The sequence below is a fragment of the Aedes aegypti genome, chromosome 3, assembly GCF_002204515.2.
Source record: "Aedes aegypti strain LVP_AGWG chromosome 3, AaegL5.0 Primary Assembly, whole genome shotgun sequence".
In the NCBI taxonomy this organism is placed as follows: Eukaryota; Metazoa; Arthropoda; class Insecta; order Diptera; family Culicidae; genus Aedes; species Aedes aegypti.
The window spans coordinates 89,616,802-89,640,757 of record NC_035109.1 but is presented as its reverse complement, the minus strand read 5'-3'; the positions used below and the strand labels follow the sequence as shown (position 1 = coordinate 89,640,757).

The 23,956-nt window shown below is 39.9% G+C and overlaps 1 protein-coding gene across 1 annotated transcript in view; it reads right to left on the bottom strand.

Annotated features, from left to right (window-relative positions):
- Positions 1-1,746: 1,746 nt before the first annotated feature.
- LOC5566172 (pseudouridine-5'-phosphate glycosidase) overlaps positions 1,747-23,956 on the bottom strand; it is a 45,608-nt gene continuing 23,398 nt past the window's right edge. The window contains exons 2-7 of the mRNA XM_001650482.2: positions 23,840-23,936; positions 23,561-23,714; positions 2,834-3,196; positions 2,424-2,760; positions 2,162-2,271; positions 1,747-1,863 (exon numbers count right to left, since the gene is read on the bottom strand). Coding sequence (XP_001650532.2) covers positions 1,762-1,863; positions 2,162-2,271; positions 2,424-2,760; positions 2,834-3,196; positions 23,561-23,714; positions 23,840-23,925 — 1,152 coding nt within the window. The 5' untranslated portion in view covers positions 23,926-23,936 and the 3' untranslated portion in view covers positions 1,747-1,761. The remainder of the gene's footprint in view (positions 1,864-2,161; positions 2,272-2,423; positions 2,761-2,833; positions 3,197-23,560; positions 23,715-23,839; positions 23,937-23,956) is intronic.

The following is a 23,956-nucleotide window of genomic DNA, read 5'->3' as shown; positions in this document are numbered from 1 at the left end:
GGGTGCTTTGCTGCAGCATCATCGCCCACGCTGCATTCTTCTCGTCCAAAACTGTCTGACACTCCTCGTCGAACCAACCGTTCCGTCGATTTGCTTCCACGAACCCAATGGCACCTTCCGCTGCGTTGATTATGGCTGCTTTGAGACTACTTCAGCAGTCCTCAAGAGGGGCTTCGGTGAGCTCTCCCTCTTCCGGCAACGCTGCTTCAAGGCTTTGTGCGTAATCAGTTGCGACTTCGGGTAGCTTGAATCATTATGACCCAAAGCAGGAAATAATAGTGTCCGCCGACGCGTCATCGGTTTGATTTGGGGCAACTATTAGTCATAGCTTCCCTGACGGCAAGATAAAGATCATTCAGCACGCTTCTCGGGCACTTACTGCAGCTGAGAAAGGCTAGATTCCGGCTCCAAACAAACCATGCGCCGTTACTATGATTTTTTGGGTCCAAAAAGGTTTTCCGGTTTACAGGTCAGTAGCGGTCAATAGCGTAAATTGTTTACCTCTCAGTTTCAGTATGGTCTAACAAGCAACCAAATCCGATCAGTTCTTCGCAAAGTTTGCCGTTTCGTCCGAGACGATTGGTCAACGTCAAAGCTCGATTCGCTGGACAGCGAAGTACGGCGATTCCGCGACCGTCAATCATCCAAGACTGCATTATGTTCGGGGACAGATTGGTGACCCCCACGTCGTACCGGAAAAGATGCTTGAATCAACTTCACAAGGGTCATCCAGGTGTGCAATGGATGAAAACCATAGCAGGCAGCTATGTTTACTGGCCGAAATTAGACGAAGGAATGGCCAGTTTCGTTATGAGATGCCAACACTGTGCATCAGCAGCACGGTCTCCTGCAATAGCCAGGGCAGAACCGTGGCCATCTACAATTGCTCCATGGCAGCGCGTTCATGCTGACTATGCGGGCCTTTTGGACGGAGAATTCTATCTCATCGTTGTCAAATTTATCGGTTATCGGTTATTTTTTTTTTGCTTTTCAAAACTACCAGGGCCTATTGAGGCCAATAATATTACAAGGGTAAAACCACAACAATCATAACATATTTAAAATTACAAATTTAAGCTCGAAGCTGAAGGACCTCTCAGTCAATCTCTTGACATGCACACCAATTACTTAAAATTAATGAAAATAAACATGAATATAATGCAAGAATAAAAAAAATCTTGATCCTATATAGCGTATCTATCGATCAACAACCAAATTGATATAGATTTACATATTTAAATAATTTTTATTACGTTTTCTATATATTTGGGCAATTTATTTATCATTAAAGTATTTCCCTATTCAAACAACAGTCAACACTCTTGCTGTTGTCATCTCTGGAAACGTAGCTTCGTACCATTTAATACAGTATTTTCATACCTAAAGCATTGAATTAAGAAATGTATTTCGTTATTATTATTTTACAAAATTCTAAATTTTAAAAGAAATTTGGTGGAAGTCTATCTATTTAGTTTGATACAGAACTATATTTTTCATGGGTAGGTCGCGAGCCTGATGACGTAGTGGATCGTGCATCCAAAAAGTTTGGGACCTTTGCACTATTAAAAAAAATCTAGCACATAAAATATCAATCTTCTACATTCTGGCATTACGTCTAAACTAAGACAAAGCCTGCTTCTCAGCTTAGTGTTCTCGAACAGTTCCACAGTTATTAACTAAGAGTTTGTCAATTGGCCATTTTTGCATATTGTCTAAGAAAGTTCCAACCCGAAAAGATCTTCGACAGTCGAATTGCCAGCTTCACCAACATATCGAAGCATCATCGTAGCTAGAAGTACTTACCTTCCATTCATCATCCTTCACCGTGATACAAGTGTCGACAATTGATCCACCGATAACCACCTAAAAAGACAGAAGACTGTTCAGTTCTAACCGGAAAACCCCCGCGCGCAACGCTCAGTCAAAATGAAGTACACTCTGCAACAAGGTGGCGATCTATATGTCCTTCCGCTGTTCTTTCAAATTGGCGGACGAATTTCTTTCCAAGGGGAGAGACATTTTGAAAAAACCAAACCAATCCGATTACTATCGCTAAACACATTACTTTAATCACATTACATTTGCATTACTATGAGGTAGATAAATTAGATGTGTACACAGCAAGGAGAATGATTATTGCTAGACAAGATATTTAACTGACCGGTGCTCGTTGGCTGCCGGACTTGGCAGCGCCCCCGCCATTCTCCAAACGTGCCAACTCGACCGCGATTTCCGCCGCGACGCTCGCGTTGTTCTTTACCAGGGCAATGTCTGAAACGGGAAAATGGTGCATAATGGACAAAGGTGTTCAAATCTTGCAACGCACAGTGTTTTTATTTTTTCGATTTTGCGCGCTATTCAAAAATTGCACTAATTCGACAAAATAAATCACTATGCAACGGGGTCACAAAGAATAGACTTACTCGATTCAAGGCTTCTTCCCTTAGTGTGCAGTGAGATAGCTGCCAAAACGAACGGAGTCATTTCCTTTCCGCCGACGGCATTCTGGCCAGCATCGGACAGGGCCTGCTCGGTGGCATCCTCAATCAGTTTGCGGTCGATTGCGTGCTCCTCGGGCAGTGGTACGCCGATCAGGAATCCGGACTGCAAACCCAGGGAATTGTTGGCGCTGAGCAGCTCGGCGGCTTCAACCGGGTTGTTCAGGTTGCAGTTCGCCTTGCATCCACTGGTGGGGAAGTAGAAGGCCGGGAATTCCATGTCCGGGCATTGGTAGGACGCAACGCAGACACCTTGGGTTTCCTGGAGAGGGCGGAGGAACATTGCGAGAGGATTAGGTTGGAAGATTGCCGAAACAGTCTGCGAGTAGTCCTACCAAATACTCCAAAGTTCTCGGAATGTCCAGAATGGACTTGACGCCGCTGGAAACGACGGCGACTGGCGAGCGACCGAGCTCGATCAGATCGGCGGAAATGTCCAGGCTGTGTTCTCCACCGCGGTGAACACCACCGACTCCACCAGTGGCGAAAATTCTTATTCCGACCATGCTGGCTACCACCAGGGTTCCGGCGACGGTTGTGCCACCGTTGAGCTTGCGGCTCACCACATAAGCCAGATCACGGCGCGATGTCTTCAAGGTGCTCTCTTTGTCGACGCGAGCCAACACCTTCAGCTCGTCGGAAGTGACGCCGACCTTGACGCGGCCGTTGACAACGCCGATGGTGGCCGGGATGGCGCCCTGCAATGGGAGGAAATGCGTTTGTAAGTAGTGTAGAAACAATTGGAGTAAGGATCAGGTATTCAATATAATAAACATATCTGGCAAAGTACAGATAAGAATACCGTACAGTGGTCGACAATTATTTTGCCAAGTCAATTTTTTTACAAAAAAGGAGCTGACATTAGTTTTATTAGAAACATTTCTGGACAAACATTTGAAGAGGGCCCAAGACGTCTTAAGCCTTTTTTCAGAAACGTTGCTGTTGAGCCCTTTTTAGCCCGCCCACGCAAACTAACGCCCCTATCAGAAAGATTGGTATGAGCTCTTCCTGATAGTGGTATTGGTGAACGTGATCAAGTTGAGCTGGGCGTCTTGCAAAGCCAATGTTTACCAATGTCGGTGTACTCTTTTGAAATGTTTGTCCAGATTTATGCTTGTAGTTATACTATTGGCCAGCTGCATTCCTGCTTCTAGCAATCAGATTGTTCTAAGATTTCAACTGCATGATGGCATTAAGGGCTTATGAAGTATCGAATATGCTTCATAAGGGCTTATCTGACTTCATGGTTCCTCTCTTTCGCTAATAGCTTCGTTGCTTTTTAGAGATTAGGAAAATGGTGTGTTAGTTGAAATTTGTGAAATATGAAATTGGTATTTTGTCTACTAAAGTATCAGAAGACAGTTCCGTCGAGAAATTGAAAAAAATACTTTTAGAGACTTGCATTAAAGTATTGATCAAGTATCTAACAAGAGAGCTTCTATCAACCCTGCCATATACAAATAAAATATCATAAGTAGCATCGCACTGCAATCTTCCCAAACCAATTTTTCGAATTTCAAACTCGGAACGAAAATAAGCCCAGCATTGCTCAAAACCGCCTAGTTATTTAATTCAACAAGTTTTCCCTAATTCCAACTTTCGCCTACATCTCTAGCATTTCTCCTACGGCCGAAACGATTATTCCATCCCCACATACCTTCCATACCTACCCGTCTCAACGTAGAGCTGTCCAAGAATAATAATAAATCCTATCCATTTTCCGGTCCCAATCCATATTTTCTTTTCCGGCAGGCCGATGCGGTTGCAATATAAATTCGAAAAGTTGTACCATCCCCCACTTGCACTACATAGGAAAAGCCACAACTGCACAAAGGCTGACCCAGGCTCGTCGACGAAATCGGTCTTCTAATTGAATATGCGGTTTATGCAGATTTGGCCTCCTCCACGACCGAAGTTTACATTGTATCAATTTGGTCCGCACGCTTACTCTTGCAGCAGCAGCAGCAGCAGGTCGACGCCATTAACCCAAACCCCTCTGCAATCTGGGTCATCCATTCGAGTTACTGCTCTATGGGATGTACCTTTTTCTTGTCACACAAAACTTTACCCAATCCGCTTTTAAGCGAACATCCAGCAGGCTTCTTCACTAACAGCACTTCACGGAAGATGATGAATTAGGGTGTGTCAACTTTTACATTAGTCGTATGAAATTATTGTCACAAGGCATTAATGAGCCTAATTTTTGATAATGTAGGGTGCCGGTACCAATGGTTGTAATGTACCAGTAGATTGGACTATGGAATAAAACATACATTTTTCGATAAAAATGACATGTGCTATTTTTGGTGGATAGATCGCCTCTAGCTTAGTCGATATGCCAAATTTCAGCTTTTTATTCTATCAAAAAGTCATATAAATAATTAAGTTTACGCAAAAAATTTGCTCCCTTGCACCAATAGTCGCCGTTGTGTTCCAGTAGTGGATCAACGGATGGAAGCAGTTTTTAAAATGGATGTATAAAAATTGAGAAAAGTCCCAGAGATGTACTTTATGCTTCATTCGAAAGATATTAATTGCTGTTTCGAGGGAAAAATGTAAAAGCTATGTAAAAAATTACCATTTTGTTTAAAATTCCTTGTATCAATCCTGAACGTCTACTACTGGAGCACTAGCGCAACTACTGGAACACGTGTACCAATAGTGGCTCAAGCGATTTTATGTTAAAAAATTAGTTTTTTTACTCTTTTTATATTTTTCCCACATAGTAGAGGATGAAATCTTTCTGTTGACGCCGAAAGATCTCTGTTACAGCTTTTCGTTATTTTGTTATGATTTTTTAAAGCTTAGGTAGTCCACTAATGGCACCGGCACCCTATGCTCCGTGTTAATAGATAATGGAATTTTAGAACATGACAATTAGATGTTCGAGCGTTCGGGACCATAACCTTCTGTTGGTTGGACACTTTTATTCAAGAGTACTTAACAATTTAAACATTTATCGAAGCCTTTGCTGTTTTCGTTTGAATTTTCAGCGTATTTTTCATGAGATGCAGCGTGATCCTTGTCGAAACTGGCCGAATGCCGTTTGGTTGAATTGGCCTAATTACGAACAAAAATCAAATTGCTTCAACGCTGATGAGTTGGATTCTTAAGCGTGGATCAATAACTGAACAGCAAATTAATTTGTTGATTTTTATGATGTGGCCGAACGTCATGTTTGTCGATATATTAGTGGTCCAAGAAAAAAAAACAATTCAGGACGAAGTTATGAACTCGCGTCAAGACTCAGCAAGAGAGCCTAAATTTTGAGCAAAACTATTCATTTCGATCATTTTTGAGCAAAATCAAGCTGTGTATCAATGGTAGGGTGATCAGTGAGAACTTGCAATTTTCCCAGTATTGCAGTGAATGATGCTGATACAAACCAACACCAAACAATTCATTCTCAAAACGGCTTTCGCATTGTACAATAAGATTTTGATTATTCTTGATCTCTTTTTGGAAATAATGCAAAGAAAATGTATCTTGCCGTATTCTCAATTCGTCGTATCGTTTTCATTTCTGTCGCAATCAGTTTCCAGATTCGTCTCACAACTTACGGCTCACTGTGATGTAGTGAGTGGTCAAAACACAACATATCAACGCTATAATAAGTTTTAAGGTACCGTGGGGCAAGTGGGTAATGGAATTCGCATAGTTGAGATTCTTCCAATTCTAGAGACTTTAAATTGAAACAAATGAGGTTGTGTATATTTTTTAGCTTGACTCCCACCATATATAAGCAGCATGCTGAAATTGATTTTTATGAAAAATTGAAGAAAAAATACAGAAAATGTTTTTGAAAAATGTCTCCTTACATTTCACTTGCCCCAAAAGTGGGGCAAGTGAGAAGTTTACCGTTTTGAACAATAAATTCAAAAACAAACAGTTATATTCACGATTTCTATTACTTTTAACACTTGTTAAGGCTTCCCAATGAACAATAACATAAGTAACATGTAAACAAAGAAAATGTTATTCTTTTCACTTCAATTTTCTTCTGTTTAGTCATGTTAGTTGAAATGAATCGACAACATTATAACTGCAACATTTCCAATGTTAGTTTTTACATTATAGTACAGCAATTGCATTTCTGCTCTGTAGAATTTCCACCGCTCGTTATTTGTTTTTGAGAAAGTCGGATATGACGTCAGATAGCTTCTTCTTCTTTATTTGGCTTTACATCAATTATCTTGATAAAGCCTCGCCAACAATATTTCGCCAATTCCCTCGGTTCATGGCCGCTTCTCTCCATCCTCGACTGTGACCCACGCTCTCCAGGTCCTGGTGTACCTGGTCAATCCACCTAGCTCGCTGCGCCCCACGCCTTCTTGTTCCGACCGGATTCGTGGCGAACACCATCTTTACAGGGTTGTTGTCCGGCATTCTTGCAACATGCCCTGCCCAGCGTATCCTTCCAGCTTTAGCTACCTTCACGATACTGGGTTCGCCGTAGAGTTGAGCGAGCTCGTGGTTCATCCTTCGCCGCCACACGCCGTTCTCCTGCACGCCGCCGAAGATCGTCCTTAGCACTCGGCGTTCGAAAACCCCAAGAGCTTGCAAGTCCTCCTCGAGCATAGTCCACGCCTCATGCCCATAGAGGACTACCGGTCTTATGAGCGTTTTGTACATCGTGCATTTGGTGCGGGGGTGAATCTTTTTTGACCGCAGTTTCTTCTGGAGCCCATAGTAGGCACGACTTCCGCTGATGATGCGCCTTCGTATTTCCCGACTAACATTGTTGTCAGCCGTCAACAAGGATCCGAGGTAGACGAACTCGCCACCAACTCGAAGGTATCCCCGTCTATCGTAACACAGCTTCCTAGGCGGGCCCTGTCGCGCTCAGTTCCGCCAACCAGCATGTACTTTGTTTTTGACGCATTCACCATTAGCCCGACTCTTGTTGCTTCGCGTTTCAGGCGGGTGAACAAATCTGCCACCGTTTCAAATTTTCTCCCAATAATATCCATGTCGTCCGCGAAGCAAACAAATTGTCCGGATCTCGTGAAAATCGTGCCTCGACTGTTAAGTCCGGCTCTCCGCATGACACCTTCAAGCGCAATATTGAACAACAGGCACGAAAGTCCGTCGCCCTGTCGTAGTCCCCGCCGAGACTCGAACGGACTGGAGTGTTCGCCAGAGATCTTCACGCAGTTTTGCACACCGTCCATCGTTGCTCTGATCAATCTTGTGAGCTTCCCGGGAAAGCTGTTCTCGTCCATGATTTTCCATAGCTCTATGCGGTCGATACTATCGTATGCCGCCTTGAAATCGATGAACAAATGGTGCGTAGGGACCTGGTACTCACGGCATTTCTGGAGGATTTGCCGCACGGAAAAGATCTGGTCCGTTGTCGAGCGGCCGTCGATGAAACCTGCTTGATAACTTCCCACGAACTCGTTTGCTATAGGCGATAGACGACGGAAGAGAATCTGGGATAGTACTTTATAGGCGGCGTTTAGGATGGTGATTGCACGATAATTTTCACACTCCAGTTTGTCGCCCTTTTTGTAGATAGGGCATATAACGCCTTGCTTCCACTCCTCCGGTAGCTGTTCCGTTTCCCAGATTCTGACTATCAGCCGATGCAGACAAGCGGCCAACCTGTCCGGGCCCATCTTGATGAGTTCGGCTCCGATACCATCCTTGCCAGCGGCTTCGTTGTTCTTGAGCTGTTGAATGGCATCCTTAACTTCCCCCATCGTGGGAGCTGGTTGATTTCCGCTGTCCGCTGTGCTGACGTAGCCATCGCCTTCGCTGTCCTGACCTTCTATGCCTGTGTTCTCTGCGCCATTCAGGTGTTCATCGTAGTGCTGCTTCCACCTTTCGATCACCTCGCGTCCGTCCGTCAAGATGCTCCCATCCTTATCCCGGCACATCTCAGCTCGCGGCACGAAGCGTTTGCGGGATACGTTGAGCTTCTGATAGAACTTCCGCGTTTCTTGAGAACGGTACAGCAACTCCATTTCTTGGCATTCCACCTCTTCCAGGCGGCGCCTTTTGTCCTGGAATAGGCGGGTTTGCTGTTTCCGCTTCAGTCTGTATCGTTCCACGTTTTGCCGCGTACCATGCTGCAGCATTGCAGCCCGCGCTGCATTCTTCTCCTCTAAAACCTCCTGGCACTCCTCGTCGAACCAATCGTTTCTTGAGCTCCGTTCCACATATCCGACAACGCTTTCGGCAGCGTCGTTAATGGCTGCTTTGACTGTCCTCCAGCAGTCCTCAAGAGGGGCCCTATCGAGCTCGCCCTCATCCGGCAACGCTGCCTCAAGATGCTGCGCGTACGCATTGGCGACATCCGGTTGTTTCAGCCGCTCGAGATTGTACCGGGGCGGGCGTCGGTACCGTACATTGTTGATGACGGATAGTTTTGGGCGCAGTTTCACCATCACCAGGTAGTGGTCGGAGTCAATGTTGGCGCCACGATAGGTTCTGACGTCGGTTATGTCGGAGAAGTGCCGTCCATCGATCAAAACGTGGTCGATTTGCGATTCTGTCTGCTGAGGTGATCTCCAGGTGTACCGATACGGGAGGCTGTGCTGGAAATAGGTGCTACGAATGGCCATGTTCTTGGAGGCGGCAAAATCTATCAGTCGTAGGCCGTTCTCGTTCGTCAGCCGGTGGGCGCTGAACTTTCCAATCGTCGGTCTGAACTCCTCCTCCTGGCCAACCTGAGCGTTCAAATCTCCTATGATGATCTTGACGTTGTGGCTTGGGCAGCGGTCGTACTCGCGTTCGAGCTGCGCGTAAAATGCGTCCTTGTCATCATCAGTGCTTCCGGAGTGTGGGCTATGCACGTTGATTATGCTGAAGTTAAAGAATCGGCCTTTGATTCTTAACTTGCACATTCGTTCATTGATCGGCCACCACCCGATCACGCGCCTTTGCATATCACCCATCACTATGAAAGCTGTTCCCAGCTCGCGTGTGTTGCCGCAGCTCTGGTAGATGGTATGATTACCTCTAAACGTTCGCACCAATGCTCCTGTCCAGCACACCTCCTGCAGCGCTACGATGTCGAAACCGCGGGTCTTCAGTACATCGGAGAGTATGCGAGTACTTCCAATGAAGTTGAGAGATTTGCAGTTCCACGTACCGAGTTTCCAATCGCTAGTCCATTTTCGTCGCTGTGGTCTTTGCCGATTGTTCCGGTCCGTATTCTCTCGTTGACGTTCCTGTGCTGATGTGTTTTTACGGTTGGCTTGCAGGGCCTGACACCAACCCCCTAGATTTCCGGAGGACCATTCCCCCTAAATGTTCGGAGGGCCATAGTGCGCAGTTTAGCTTAGAGTCCTTCTCTGGCACTCGGACGATGATCAGCCGCCCCTGACATGGGGAACAGACGCTGTTGTGAGCCGCTCCTAACGTGGAGTACAGACGCTCCAGGTTTGCAAAAGCAAACCCCCCCTTCCCTGTCAGCATACGACCAAAGTTCCCACCGGGGGTTGGTTACCCGATCTTCCCCAAGGTTACTCGTACCCCGGCCAGTACCACGAGGAGGTAGGGATAGGAGTTGCTGGGCAAGAGGCTAAGGACCGCACAAAGGGGTCTATTTTATTCCTGCAGGTACGCGAGGTACCAATGGTACGCCATGCCCAGCCATTTACCGCGCCAGATAGCTCTTCGGGAGAAATCAAACGGAATCCTTCAATAACGTATTTGGGATCTTTTTTATGTGGATAGACCTATACCCCATTTTTATGTTTTGAGCTAGCTTTACATAGACATTCCACGAGATTTCCGTGTGTTCTCTAATATTGCAATTTTTCAGTCAACGTCTTCCTTTTAATTGGCTGCCCGAAATAGACATATTGATATTGTAATGTTTGGCAACATCTTCTAGAGAATTTCCATGATTTCTAATAGCTTTTAACGCTTGAGTATAGTGTTTCTTGAATTATCAGCACGTTATGTTTTTCTATGATCATTGCGAACCATGTTTACTTATGGCTACTTAAAGAGAAAACACAAATTCAATCTCTAATGATAAACTTTTCACTTGCCCCACCTGATAAGAGAATTAACGGTGTTTAAATTTAGTTATTTTTAGGTCTACGTCGAATTAATTCTAAAACTTTTTTTATTGCAGTTTGAAACTGTCACAGAGGACAACTAAGAAGTGGTACAGAAAATTATTTTCCGCAACTTTTTTCCACTGAAAACATTAAAATAAGATTGTACGCCGCCAACTTGTTACGGAGTAACAGTTGACAGGTTAACAATTTTTCACTCTATTATGCAATAATGGCTGAAAAATCTCAGAAATCTCTTACCTATCGTAATGTTCTCAATGACCTCAAAGGTTTACGCATGAGTTTAAAACGTTAATTCACATATTCAGTAAAATATATCAATTGTTTTCACTTACCCCATTTACCCACTTGCCCCGCGATACCTTACTAGAATATATAGATGTACGGGCATCTCCCTCCATTCCTTCAGCATGATGGAATATACTAATTTCCTTTAAAATTCATTGTTCGCTATCAAAATTCAGCCCAAACATATAAATACAATTCCTTGTGACCGCATACAATTATGGCATTTGCTCACAGTTCAGCGAAAACAACACATTTTTACATCGAGTATCGCGCACACATTTTATCTCAGTACTACGGATTGAACATAGTTTACATTCTCAATTTAACGAGGTCGTTGAGGAAATTTCATGAAATTTCGTGAGTTATAGAACTTTTACGGCGTGTGATTGGAATGAAATGCTTAAGTAAAGAAGTACGAAGGTTTTCCATATAGTAGTAATTTATCGAAATACAGTAGTTTTATTGCACTTTTTGGTGTACAAGTGAACGAACCTTCACTAACCTTAAAACATCCCCATACTAACATAGTTATTAAAATAAATAAAATGTAAACAATGTAAAAAAAGAAAAGATTTCGGCTCTGTTATGCCCTACGGCACCTGATAAATAAACGAATTAAGTAAAAAAAAGTGAACGAACCATAACAGCATTCATAAAATTACACTTGGAAAACGAATCTATGTTGCAGGTAAGTTGGAATGTTTGCCTTAGTGGAACATTTTAAGTTTGATACGACGAATAATAGCGTTTACGACGAAGTAGAACGAAACCCTACTTAGATAAAAAGCTCCTGACCCCTATGTCAAAAAAACATTTTGCAACGATTCATAGCAAAACGGCCGTAAAAAGCCACTAGTGCGACTATAGGGGACTGACTACTAAGAAAACACCGACCCTACATGTTGAATAATTTTTTGATTTAAAAAAATGCTATTTAATTTAATTTATGGTAATTCTATTTAATACCAATCGGCAATACATCGCAAGATGTAAAGTTTAACAAACATGTTTTCTTGTCTTAAATATATTTTTAGCGTGTTATTTTCAAACAAAATTAAACAAGTGAAAGCCGCAATTATCTCATAATTCAATGAAGCTCAATAAGCGAGTCAATATGTTCTAATCAGTTTACTTTAAATTATCAACAATTATTATTTAGTATTTCAATTCAAATGAAAATTTGAATAAAATTCACAAGAAATTTTAAACCCATTTGTTTCGTAAAACTAAATTTGAGTATTTTTGTTCCGATGATTTTAAATTCTGATTCTACTAAGAATGCTGGAAAGAAGGATGAGCATCCTAGAAAGTTTCTGATGAATCCTCTCAGGGATCTCTCAGAATTCTCATCAGTATCCTTCCCGAATTTTCATTGAATTCCTCGCAGAATTCACATAAGATTTTTTGCAGGATTCTCATCAAAATCATCGTAGGAATTTCTTCAGAATTCTCACAGGACTATCATCAGAATCCGATCAGAATTTTCTTCTTAATCCTATATAAATTGTCATCAGAATCCTCGCAAGATTCACATCAGTCTCGTTTAAGTTTTTCATTAGAATTCTTAAAAAAAAAATCTGTTTAAAATCCGAGGAGGCTCATAAGAATCTTCTCAAGATTCTCATCAGAAACCTCTCAGAATTCTCATCAGATGCTTGTCAGAATCCCCGTAGGATTGGCATCAATTGTTCAGAATCCTTAAGTTCTCATCAGAATTCTTACAATATTTTCATCAGAATCCTTTCAGGATTTCATCAGCACTGATGTCAAATTTCCTCAGAAACGTAGGAATCTTATCAGAATCGTTTCAAAATTCTCAACAGAATTCTTACAGGGTACTCATCAGAATTGTTCCAGGATTTTTACCCAAATCTTTCCAGGATTTGCATCAGAATCATTCGAGGATTGTAATCGAAATCCTTCCAGTATTCTGTCTAGAATTCTTCCTGGATTGTCCTCCGAATTCTTCTTGGATTTTCATCAATTTGCTTCCTGGATTTTCAACAGATACCCTCCTAGATTTTCATCATTATTTTCCACGACTCCCATTAAATCTTTCCGGGGATCTTACCCAAGATTAATAGGATTCTCATCAGAAACATTGCAAAGATCGCATCTGAAATTAGGATTTTCATCACAAATCATTCATTCCAGGATTTTCAAAGAGAATCTTCTAGGATTATCATTAGAATATTTAGGATTCTCATCAGAATTCTACTAGTTTTGATCAAAAACCTTTTAATATTGAAACCGTCCAGGACTCTTATCAGGACCCTTGCAGTGTTCTTATCAGAAACCTTCCGAGGATTTTGTCAGAGTCCATTCAGGATTCTCATCAGCTTTCTTCAGAATTATCATTAGAATCCTTTAAGGTGATTATAAAACGAAGCCAAACTTAGAATTTTCAAGTGCACAAGACTGGAGAATCTGACAACAGTTCGCGTTGAAAAACCAATCCAACTGCTTGCTTGCTGGTGGTGACCAATGGAATAAATTTTCAACGCGGAGCGCTGTTTGGTTCTCTCGTCTTGTGCTCTTGAAAATTTGAGTTATGGCTTTCTTTCTATAATCACCTTAAGGATGTCCTACACCATTAGAGTGTCCATTTCCCGGCCACTTTGCTCGTCGGGATTCGGGACAAAAATATATGCTTGTCCCGGGAAATCCCGGGATCCCGGGATTTATCAAATTTTCAATAAAACTAGCTTTTCGGTTGAAATGGAAGTACAAATTCAACAATACAGTACAAAAGTAAACGGATGTCAGTCCCACTGTAGATTTTCGCATCGTGTAACACAAAAATTAGTCGTTATTTGGTCATCTTTATATTTTTCTTGAAAATGTAACGGAATGAAAGACAAATTCTGAAAGTTTCATTGAGATCGAAACATGTTCCAATTCCTGGAAGCTTTTGAATATATGTATGGAAAACGAGATTGAAAACTTCTCAGTCAATTTTCTCAATGCCTTCTTTTTACAGATGGCACTGACTTGCGATTTGCGTCAGTTTAGGTCTTCTTCTTCTTCTTGGTATTAACGTCCTCACTGGGACAGAGCCTGTTTCTTAGCTTAGTGTTCTTTTGAGCACTTCCACAGTTATTAACTGAGAGCTTTCTTTGCCAAAGTTGCCATTTTCGCATTCGTATATCGTGTGGCAGGTACGATGATACTCTATGCCCAGGGAAGTCAAGGAAATTTCCATTACGAAAAGATCCTGGACCGACCGGGAATCGAACCCAGACACCTTCAGCATGGCTTTGATTTGTAGCCGCGGACTCTAACCACTCGGCTAAGGAAGGCCCCTAGGCAGTTTAGGTGTACTTTCAAATTTGTTATCTCAGCATAGGGGTATAAAGACGGTTAATGTTGAAAAGTAAAGCATTAGAACTTTGCAGCTAGACAAATAAAAATATGTGTTTCTTACTTTGTAAATTGATCTTTTCATGAAAATTGTTACTCGTTCATTCTCTTTTTCATTATGCTTTTCTACTTTATCAAATTAGGTTGATAGTGAGGAAAAATGTCATTGTTTTCCATTGAAATTCAGTGTTTTCCATCAAACTCTACGTACATTTCGGGAAACCCGGGATTCCCGGGATATCAAAAATAAAATCCCGGGAAACGGGAAATCCCAAAATTTGTCGAATCCCGGGATTTTTTGTCCCGGGATGGACACTCTATACACCATTGATTCCCAAAGTAGGCGAATTCGTAATTTGTATTTGGCGAAAATTTGTAATACAGAATTTGGGGGGCGAAAAATCCAAAATGGGGGCGAAAAAGCTAACATGGGAGCATTTAAAAATAGTTACTCATAACCATTGGAGGACACACACGCTCATACTAATGCATCTGAAAGATAATCAATTCTAAACTTAACTATTTCCCGAATTATTTTACCTTAGATCGTCACCCAGGCGATTGCACTTATTCTTGAAAAAAAAAACAGACAAAAATTGGGTTCCATTTATTATTCACAATTTCTGAAAATTATTGCAGTAGTTTTAGAAATAGCAGATCACAATTAACGAATCATATCACATATATTCATACGCGCCAATTTGTGACGTAGTTGGAGAGCGAGGTCTTCCGAAAACCCAGAATTGATTCTATGAAAGGGGGTCGAACTTGCATCGAAAATCGATTAAGTAGCCTGTGATACACGCCAGATGTTGCCCAAATTATAAATTACAGTCCAGTTAATGATTGCTAATAGTTGTCGGTTCTGATATGTAAGGAAATATTTTTTAATGTACATGATAATTATTGCATTATGATTCTAAGGATATGCGAGTCTTAGCAATGCATAGCATAGACTGACTGTACATGTCAATGGTTGCTACTCCGTGATTGATCCGAACCGGTAAGAATTGCACTTCGATCCAAATGAATAAGGGATGGGATTTTCCGCATATTCTCGAAGTGCAATTTTAGCAGCTCTCATATTATTGATCAATAACGGCGCCGGCCAAGTCCTTACAGTCAGTTGGGAAGGGTAAGGAACGTTATTGTGTAATGATCGTTGCTTCTAAAGACCGAGAATACCTCTGCATCTCCACAATCATCACGGGACAGGTTGATTAGTGAGGAAGGAAAAAGATCTGGGAGTCACCTTTGGTCGGTGATGCGATCCATGGATTAGGAGGGAAAATACGAAACTTAAAACTAGTGTTGCATTTTTGTATCGCAGTAAAAATATATTGAGAGAAATTATGAAAAAAGTCGACATTCATAATATCGAACTATTCAGAGGTTATTTTTGGTAATGACGAAGACAGAAAGGATTGCGTATTTTAAAAGTGTATGTAACAGAAATAAGGGTATTGTCGACACATGTAATGACGAACCATTCAAAGTATGTTTGAAAATTGAAATAAAATTTAAAAAAAAAAAGTTACGTTGCAACAAAAAAATGTCTTACGTCGACATTCATAATGTCGAACTATTCAAAGGTTATTTTGATCAATGACGAAAACATAATGGTATATTAAGTTTGAATGAAACGCGAAAAAGTCGACACTTGTAGTGACGAACCATTCATAGCTTGTTTGAAAATAAAATAAAAGCTACTTATAGCAACGATAAAAATGAATTATCATAAGCATGAAACGATCTCACCAGTACTTCGTCCTCGGCTGAACACGAAGCTTTTCGCACTTGATCAACACGAACCGAACACGATTGGTCTTGACTCCGTTGCGCGTCCCACCGGAACATGCAACCGAATCAAAAGACCACGCACTATTCTCGTTTTTTTGTCCGCACTCGAATGACGCGAACCGAACACGCTTTGTTTTGATTCCGTCGCGCGTTCCATCGGAACACGCAACCAAATCAAAAGACCACGCACTCTGCTCTGGCCTCTGCAAAGCACTGGGCAAACGAACGAAGCCACCGAAATACATTCCGAGCGCGCGAAAATGAATCGGATTGATCTGGTCTTCGCAAAGCACTCTATGATTCTAAGGATATGCGAGTCTTGAACAAAAAAAAATACGCTAAAATACATTTGTTTCAAAAGCACATATGTTTGATATTTTTAACATTTTTGATAATTTGATCGAATTTCGTTTTTGAAAAAAACTAACGCCCAACTAAAAAAATTGAATAAGGGGGGCGATTCCAGATAAATATTATCCTCAAGGGGGCGAAAGTTAAAAAAGTTTGGGAAGCACTGCCCTACACTAAACTGTCAAAATTTTGAGAATTGATAAATTTAGTCAAAATATATGAGCAAAACAGTACAACAAAGTCAACCACGTCTTTTAATAACTGTGGAAGTGAAAATGCTCTTAGAACAGAGTTCAAAAGCAGGCTCTGTCTCAGTGGAAACAAAATGCATAGAAAAAAAAGAAGAAGTTGAAAATGGTTGGAAATTCGAAAAAAATAGTTAAATTCAAATGTATTGGAAACAAAAAAATGTCATATAAAGGCAAGGAAGCTAATTTCAGACAGAAACATAAACAAATAAAAGTAGATTTGAATGTGCCCATATAAAAGTATACGAACACCACAGACAATAAAAATTATGTAAAAGTTAGTAAACGGGACAAAAGTAACATCAGTCAAAATTAACAGATTCAATTATTAGTAATGAAATATTGGTATCAAAGCAAATGACTAAGAATCATGAGTTAACAACAGCGTAGGGGAAAATAAAAGCATCAAAATCATACAGTAGCATGCAATGAAAACCTTTCAAATGTTAACTGTAGTAGTGCTAATAAGAACAATGAAGTTAAACAGGTACTGTGAAAGGAGGTGAAAAAAATGTGAGGAAAGCAAAACGACCTACATGTAAACATATGATGTAATAATAAACTTTAAAAACATACTAAACATGTTTTTCCATAGCAACCGAGTATCGCAAAATTATTCTTAAACTGTAATTTTTATTATATAAAAAGAAGAAAAATTGAAATCTCAAGCGTTCATGATATCTTGAAAAATTCGCTTTTTTCAATTTCAAACATGATCAAAAATTAAAATTGATTTTAATCATTATTGATTACATTTTGATATTTCTCCAAACGTCGCTTAAGGTGAAATATCTCGGAATCCAAAGATGGCCGTCACAATGGCCGACTTGTGCCCCTACTGACGTTTTCAAAGGCACAAAACTGGAGAAATAGTTGGCAAACGTTTCTGATCTTCTTATTTTAAGCTTTCTGCTAGTGCACAAAGCCAAAATAAAAAGTTCACTGTTGTTGGACGCTTTCTTCGCGAGATTTGTGCCTTTGAAGTTTCAGTGCAATCTTAGAAGTTGATTCCAAACTGTGTCACCTTAAGCAAGTGTTCATTTGAATACTGAAATGATCGTAAGATTTTTTACGTGAAATAGAAAAAAAAAATTCTAATGACATACTCAGACATGAAAACGAGCTCCCGTTATTTTTTGGCATTTTTTTATATTTACCGATACTATTGCCACTATTACTGGCACATACGCCCTATGTATTATGAGTTAGTTATATTACTTTTAAATTTCAAGCTGCCAAGATATCATGAATACCAATCATCAATCATTACCCACACCATTTGAGGAGGCAAATTCCGTTCTATTCCATTTTGAAAATGTATCGGCATATTTGTACAGGAAAGTGCATAACCTATTAAATTTTCAGCTTCATTGGTCCACTAAAACTCGATATTTGTTTCTTCAAAATTTCGATGATAGTGCTTAAAACATGCAAGTGTGCTTTAAAGGAAAATAAAACAAGCTACCGATTGTGTAATTTATGAAGAATAGAACATTGTTCTCCCCCGGTTCGCGTTAACAGATTTGCTGTCTAGCTGTGAATCGCTGAACGAGAGTGGGAGATTTTTATCGACACAGTTGAGTTTTGTTACTCGATCGATGCCCCACAATCGTCGTTAATTTAAATTTTAATAGTTCCTGAGAGCAGATACTCGCAGATGTGTTAGGTTTAGAAACCGTCTACAAGTGAACGGAAAATCACAGCATATGCATCAAGTTTAAGTCAGAGTTTGCAATGCTAGAAGCCCTGTGGAAAAACTCGGAACTGCACAATTTCAAATATGCATCCGGAAAATCAGTGCAAGTTTCCATGGTGGTTGCAGGTCGCAATATTGAATACGTTCGTGTATTCGACCTGCCACCGGAAATCTCCGAGACGACTTGTTATTGGCATTTCAACCGTATGGAAAGGTGGATCGGATAGAGAAAAGATTCTCGGGAAGCTGGGCTTGGATCATGTGTATCCCCCCATCAATTTTAATAAAGAACCAGAAAGCAAATAGTGATCAATGATGGTTTAAATACTAATTGGTTCCTGTGCCAAAATCGAGGACATCGGATGAACTCCTGTACAAAGAGGAAAAATGCGTATGCTGCTGCAATTGCCAAAGCGGCGGAAACGGTGGAGAAATTAAACGCAACTGAGGATGAAATCGAGAAAATGATAGAGGAGGAAATTCTCGAAGTAAGAGCCAGCACAGGGTGTCTACTCGTTTACAGAAATGAAATTCCCTGATATTTCCAGATATTTTCCAGGTCTTGAAAATTATGTCTAGGTTTGAAAAAATCTCCAAAATACATAAATGATTGGCGAGTAGGTAATGATGTTAGTTATTTAGTTAGATGACTAAAAATATGTTTTCAAAGATTGGTAAATTATGTAACGATAAATTTCAAAGTGTTTTTCCCAAAAACAGTCTATTCAATCTTAAGGAAAAAAAAGCTTTTCGACGTAGGTACCCAGAATATTTCTCTGGAGAGAATGTTTTGTATTTTTTCCGAATTGATATCTTGGAAAACTCTGGGTTGGTAGCGATTTATCGCTTCGAAAAACAGGACCTTAGAGACTTCTTGTTTGAAAAAGAAACAATTATGAACCAAGACCTCGTTTTGGTGGTACATGGATTATGAATACAAAACGAAACCTAACAGGAACCACGACATGAGAATTAGATTCCTAGGTTGAACAGACATTTTTATAAAATTATTTCTAGGACTCTTTTGGAATTCCTCGTGACAATACAAGTATAACTGCTCGTTTTACTGTAGATTTCCTCCACAAAAATCGTTTCAGACATTTTTCAATGAAGCAGGGCTGTCAATGATATACGAATGCGAAAATGGCAACTTTGGCAAAGAAAGCTCTCTGTTAATAACTGTGGAAGTGCTCATAAGAACACTAAGCCGAGAAGCAGGCTCTGTCCCAGTGAGGACGTTAATGCCAAGAAGAAGAAGAAGAAGAAGAAGAAGAAGAAGAAGAAGAAGAAGAAGAAGAAGAAGAAGAAGAAGAAGAAGAAGAAGAAGAAGAAGAAGAAGAAGACGACGACGACGAAGAAGGGATGTCAATGAACAGGAATGTCTCCAGAGGAATGTCAAGGAAATTTTTCAGATTGATTTGGAGAAAACTGTTAAAAATATTCACGTGGAATATCGAAAGATAATCCTAGAGTAATTTCTTTTGAAACTTGTGTGAGTTCTAAGTATGCTTTGATAAATTTCTACTAGGATATCTAAAAAAACTCCTATATTTTTGATAAAAGTAGACTTGTAATTTTCTTGATAAATTGCTAAGATAACTGAAAAGAACTACAATCTTTGAGTAATTTTCTACGAGACGTTTTGAACAAATTCTTTGATGCAATTCGGACTGAATCCCTGTAAAAACTATCTATGAATGATCGGAGCAATAACTGTAATAATTGCTGTAGTATTTACTGGTGTGGAATATGAAATAAAGTTTTGAAGAATAAATGGAGATTTGAAAATTTTAATTGATTTTTTTAGAAAAATCTTTGAACCGCAGCAATAATATTCTGATAAAATGCTGGAGAAATGCAGTGAGAAGTTCTGAAGGAACTAAATGAGGAATCCCAGGTCAAATTCATCGAGGAATTCTTGGGAAAGTTTATAATAGATTTCATCGAACAATGCCTGAATGTTTTTTGGAGCAATTCCTGAGAGTAATCGCGAAAGAATCAAAATGAAAATGCCTAGAATAAATGAAAAATAGGCAAGGAATTATTGTAGGGTTTCTTGGAAAACATGTCGATTTTTTTAGGAACTCTGCAATAAAAAGAAAACCTGAAGGATCTGTGGGAAATCTTCTAGAAGTAAGTGAAAAAGCATCTGAACGAAATCCGGGGATAATCGCTAGGATTTTTTCAGGGTTATCTCTGTGAAAATTACTGCAGGTTTTTTTTCTTAACTCTAGAATAAACATTTGTGGAAGCGTTGGAGTGCTCTAGGATTTTCTGAAGAAATTCTTCTAAGCATCCATTGAAAAATCGCTGGTAGCATTCCTGGAAGTAGGGGAACTTACGTATTCTCGGCAGTCTAAGCCGATGCCGCGCTTCTATTGTGATTTTTTCGGACATCAGCAGACAAATTACGTGTATGTTTGTTTACATTTATGCGCTGCTCAATCCTTTATCGATTCACACCGACAGACTTGTTAAAAGCTTTTTGGAAACGTTTTTACAACGCTGCGAACATCTCTTGTCAGTGTGACTATCGTCGGCAGCCCCATTCTGTTCGGCAGCTTTCCCATAAGAGCTGCAAACGAATCACTTCGGCAGCTCCAAATCAGTCGCATTTTGAGGCGTGTTCATTTGAATTGCTGACATCTTTGTCGAAATTGTTTGTTCCGCCTCGAAAATCTCGTTAGCGGGTAGCTGAAGAACAAAGAATCATCTGAATGTTTCCATTAGTGTGTTTTTATAGAAAGATACTGTGTATTTGGCGTTTGAAATTTGATTGCCGATAATAGTCGCAAGGTGCCGAAGCCGTAAGTCTCCCTATTCGATAAGAATTTAGAATAGTTACACTTATGTTTCATATGCTCATGAACGACACACCAAACTGGATCATTAACTTGCCGTTACCAACTTGTCAATTTGAAGTTCAGCTTCCTTGGCTATACATGTTGTATGCTGAATAAATACAAATCATTAATAGCATCAAATATGTCAACTAGCGTTTTGATAGCGGCGCAGCAAAAAATTGTTTTTGATTGAAAAGATTTTGTGCCACGAAACGACATTTTCTACCATGTAATACTGCTTCAAAATAATTTCCCTGAGTGTAGCCGAAATTCCCTGAGAATTCCAGTTTTTTTTCCAGGTTGGATAAAATTTCCTGATAATTCCAGGTTTTCCAGGTTTTTTAGGGTCTCAGCAAAGGAAGACATGACCCATATTTGGGACTGATAAAATTGTTTTTTATCCACACGGTTTAAGTTTTACACATTCAAATATGTCGGAGAGTGTTTCTATTCGCCCCATTTTACGGTACTCAGTAGTAATCAGACTTTAAAATAGAAGGCTAGTGTATTTTTCAAATAGTTAACAATGATTTAATGATTTTTGGGTAAATCATGAAACTATAGAGGGAACAAAGAGAAAATTGAAGCAATTTGAAGAGCAAAGATATCGTAAGAGATGGTAGAACTCCGAATACGGTAAAATTTTAACTATTTTCTCCAATACATATACTAAATTTGTGATGCCTTTTTCAGGATCATAACAAAACATAAAGATGAGTTTTTAGGGTGAAGATGAATTAAAGCCAAATTTAAAATTTTCAAGAGCACAAATATGGAGAACCAAGCACCCCCAGCTAGTGACCAATCAATTAAATTTTCAGCCCAAACAGATGTTTGGTTCTCCAGATTTGTGCTTTTGATAATTTGAGGTTTGTCTTCGAGTCACGTTAACCTTAAATAACAGCTTTTAAAACATGTACCGTTAAGTACCCATATTTAGCGTGCGCTCCTAATTTCGCTCACTGACATTTTAAAAACGTTTTGCGAAAAAAATTCTAATAACTAGTATTTTGAATAATTCTACTTCAGTTATGGTTACATAACATGCAATTATATAGTTCAATTTGAATCAACAAATATGGATAAAATGGCAGTGAGCGAGATTAGGAGCGTGCGCGAAATATGATAGCATCACGGAAGAACTTTTTTTCAAGTAGATATAATCAGAACAAAAGCTTAAAATGTAATTGATCGTTGGATGTAACCATTTATAAAAATAAAATGAAAAACAAAATCCAATTAGGGAGCCGGATCCTATTCTTGGCACTTTTGATTCACTTCGGCAGTGGGTTACTTAAAAGCTACTGCCACAATATATGCGTCGTGCTTAAGTACATCTTATTGTAAAGTTTCAGACAATTCGAACGAGAAAAAACCCCATGCCAAAGTGAATCATGGAAGTGCCCAAGTAGCTCTGCACCCTACAACATTTTTATTAGCAAAACCTACAGTTTATAAACTCAATATAAAAAGGCTTCGGTGAACCACTCCTTTTCTATTTGATACAGTTTATACAATTCCCATGCGGATTAGATAGGAACAGCTTCCTTCTTGACCTGAAAATTAAAGTTGAAACAGTAACATTGCCGATAAACAATCAATTAATCCCAGCAACAATATTTACCTTGCCTGTCGAAACATCCGAAATCTTCCCAAAGCATTTACTTACTCAACCAATTCGCAAACGTGAAAAATCACACAAATGGCGATTTTGACCAAATTGGCCAAAGTTTCGTCACGCTGGAATGAAACAAAATTTCAATATTAATCGTTCATCATAACCTATATGTAGTTACTTACTTGAGAGTCGAGATCATCCTCAGGAAAGCGATGTAGTAAAAGAGTCGTCATCACTAATTGTCCACTAGCAATCCAGTGATCTACTAGACCGGATTCCTATTAAAACCTTACCGTATCTCGTTTTTTCACTAGATAAGTTGCACTGCAGTTGTGGTGACGCTTCGGTAAATATATTTTTGGTTTGATAAATACGTACATCTGTTGATTTATTGAAATCATACTTAATAAGAGTTATTTACTTAGAAATTCTATAACGATAAAATCTAATTACAAATAAATCAAATTTACAAAAATGTAATGAGTTTGGTGGATCAATAATAGTATCATAAGACATTTCTACTCAAAGTATGAGGAAAAAATTTGATAGATTTTGTTAAATTGCAAACAAGTGTGAAGTTTGAAGAAAACGATAAGTTGGCCCTCACCATGAATCTTCTTGCTAAATATCTAGCTGTCACGGATAGCTAAATAGGTCATGATTTTCATTGTACAAATAATGTATTCCCAATGTGACACACCCTAACCGAAATGCAGCATCGCGACATAATCATGCTTCTCGCAAAAGTTTCATCTTCTCCGTGCTTTTGCGCACAGTTGTAGGTCGATGTCTCTGCATTTACCTGCTACACAAGCACAAGCTTACCTTTTGGCGAACGATCTGCTCCACTTCGAGGGCCGTCTCAAGATTCTGCGGATAGGGCATACCGTGGGTGATGATGGTGGACTCGAGGGCCACTACCGATTGAGGTGCCTTGGTCAGGGCATCACGGACTTCCGGTTTAATGTCAACCAGGGAGCTGGTGTTTTAGGGAGAATAGGATAAGAACAGAGTTTGTGAAACTTTGCAACGGCCAATTAATCAAGGACAATTTAGGCATAGACTGATAGGCATGATAATAAAGATGTGATGATTGATGCTTACCTCAACTTGGCCAAATCTACCAATCCACGCTTGGACAAACAGCTGCCAGCTGCCAAAGTGGACAACTTTGATGGAACACGAAACATTTTGTCTGAAACTGAACAAAGAAATGCGTTA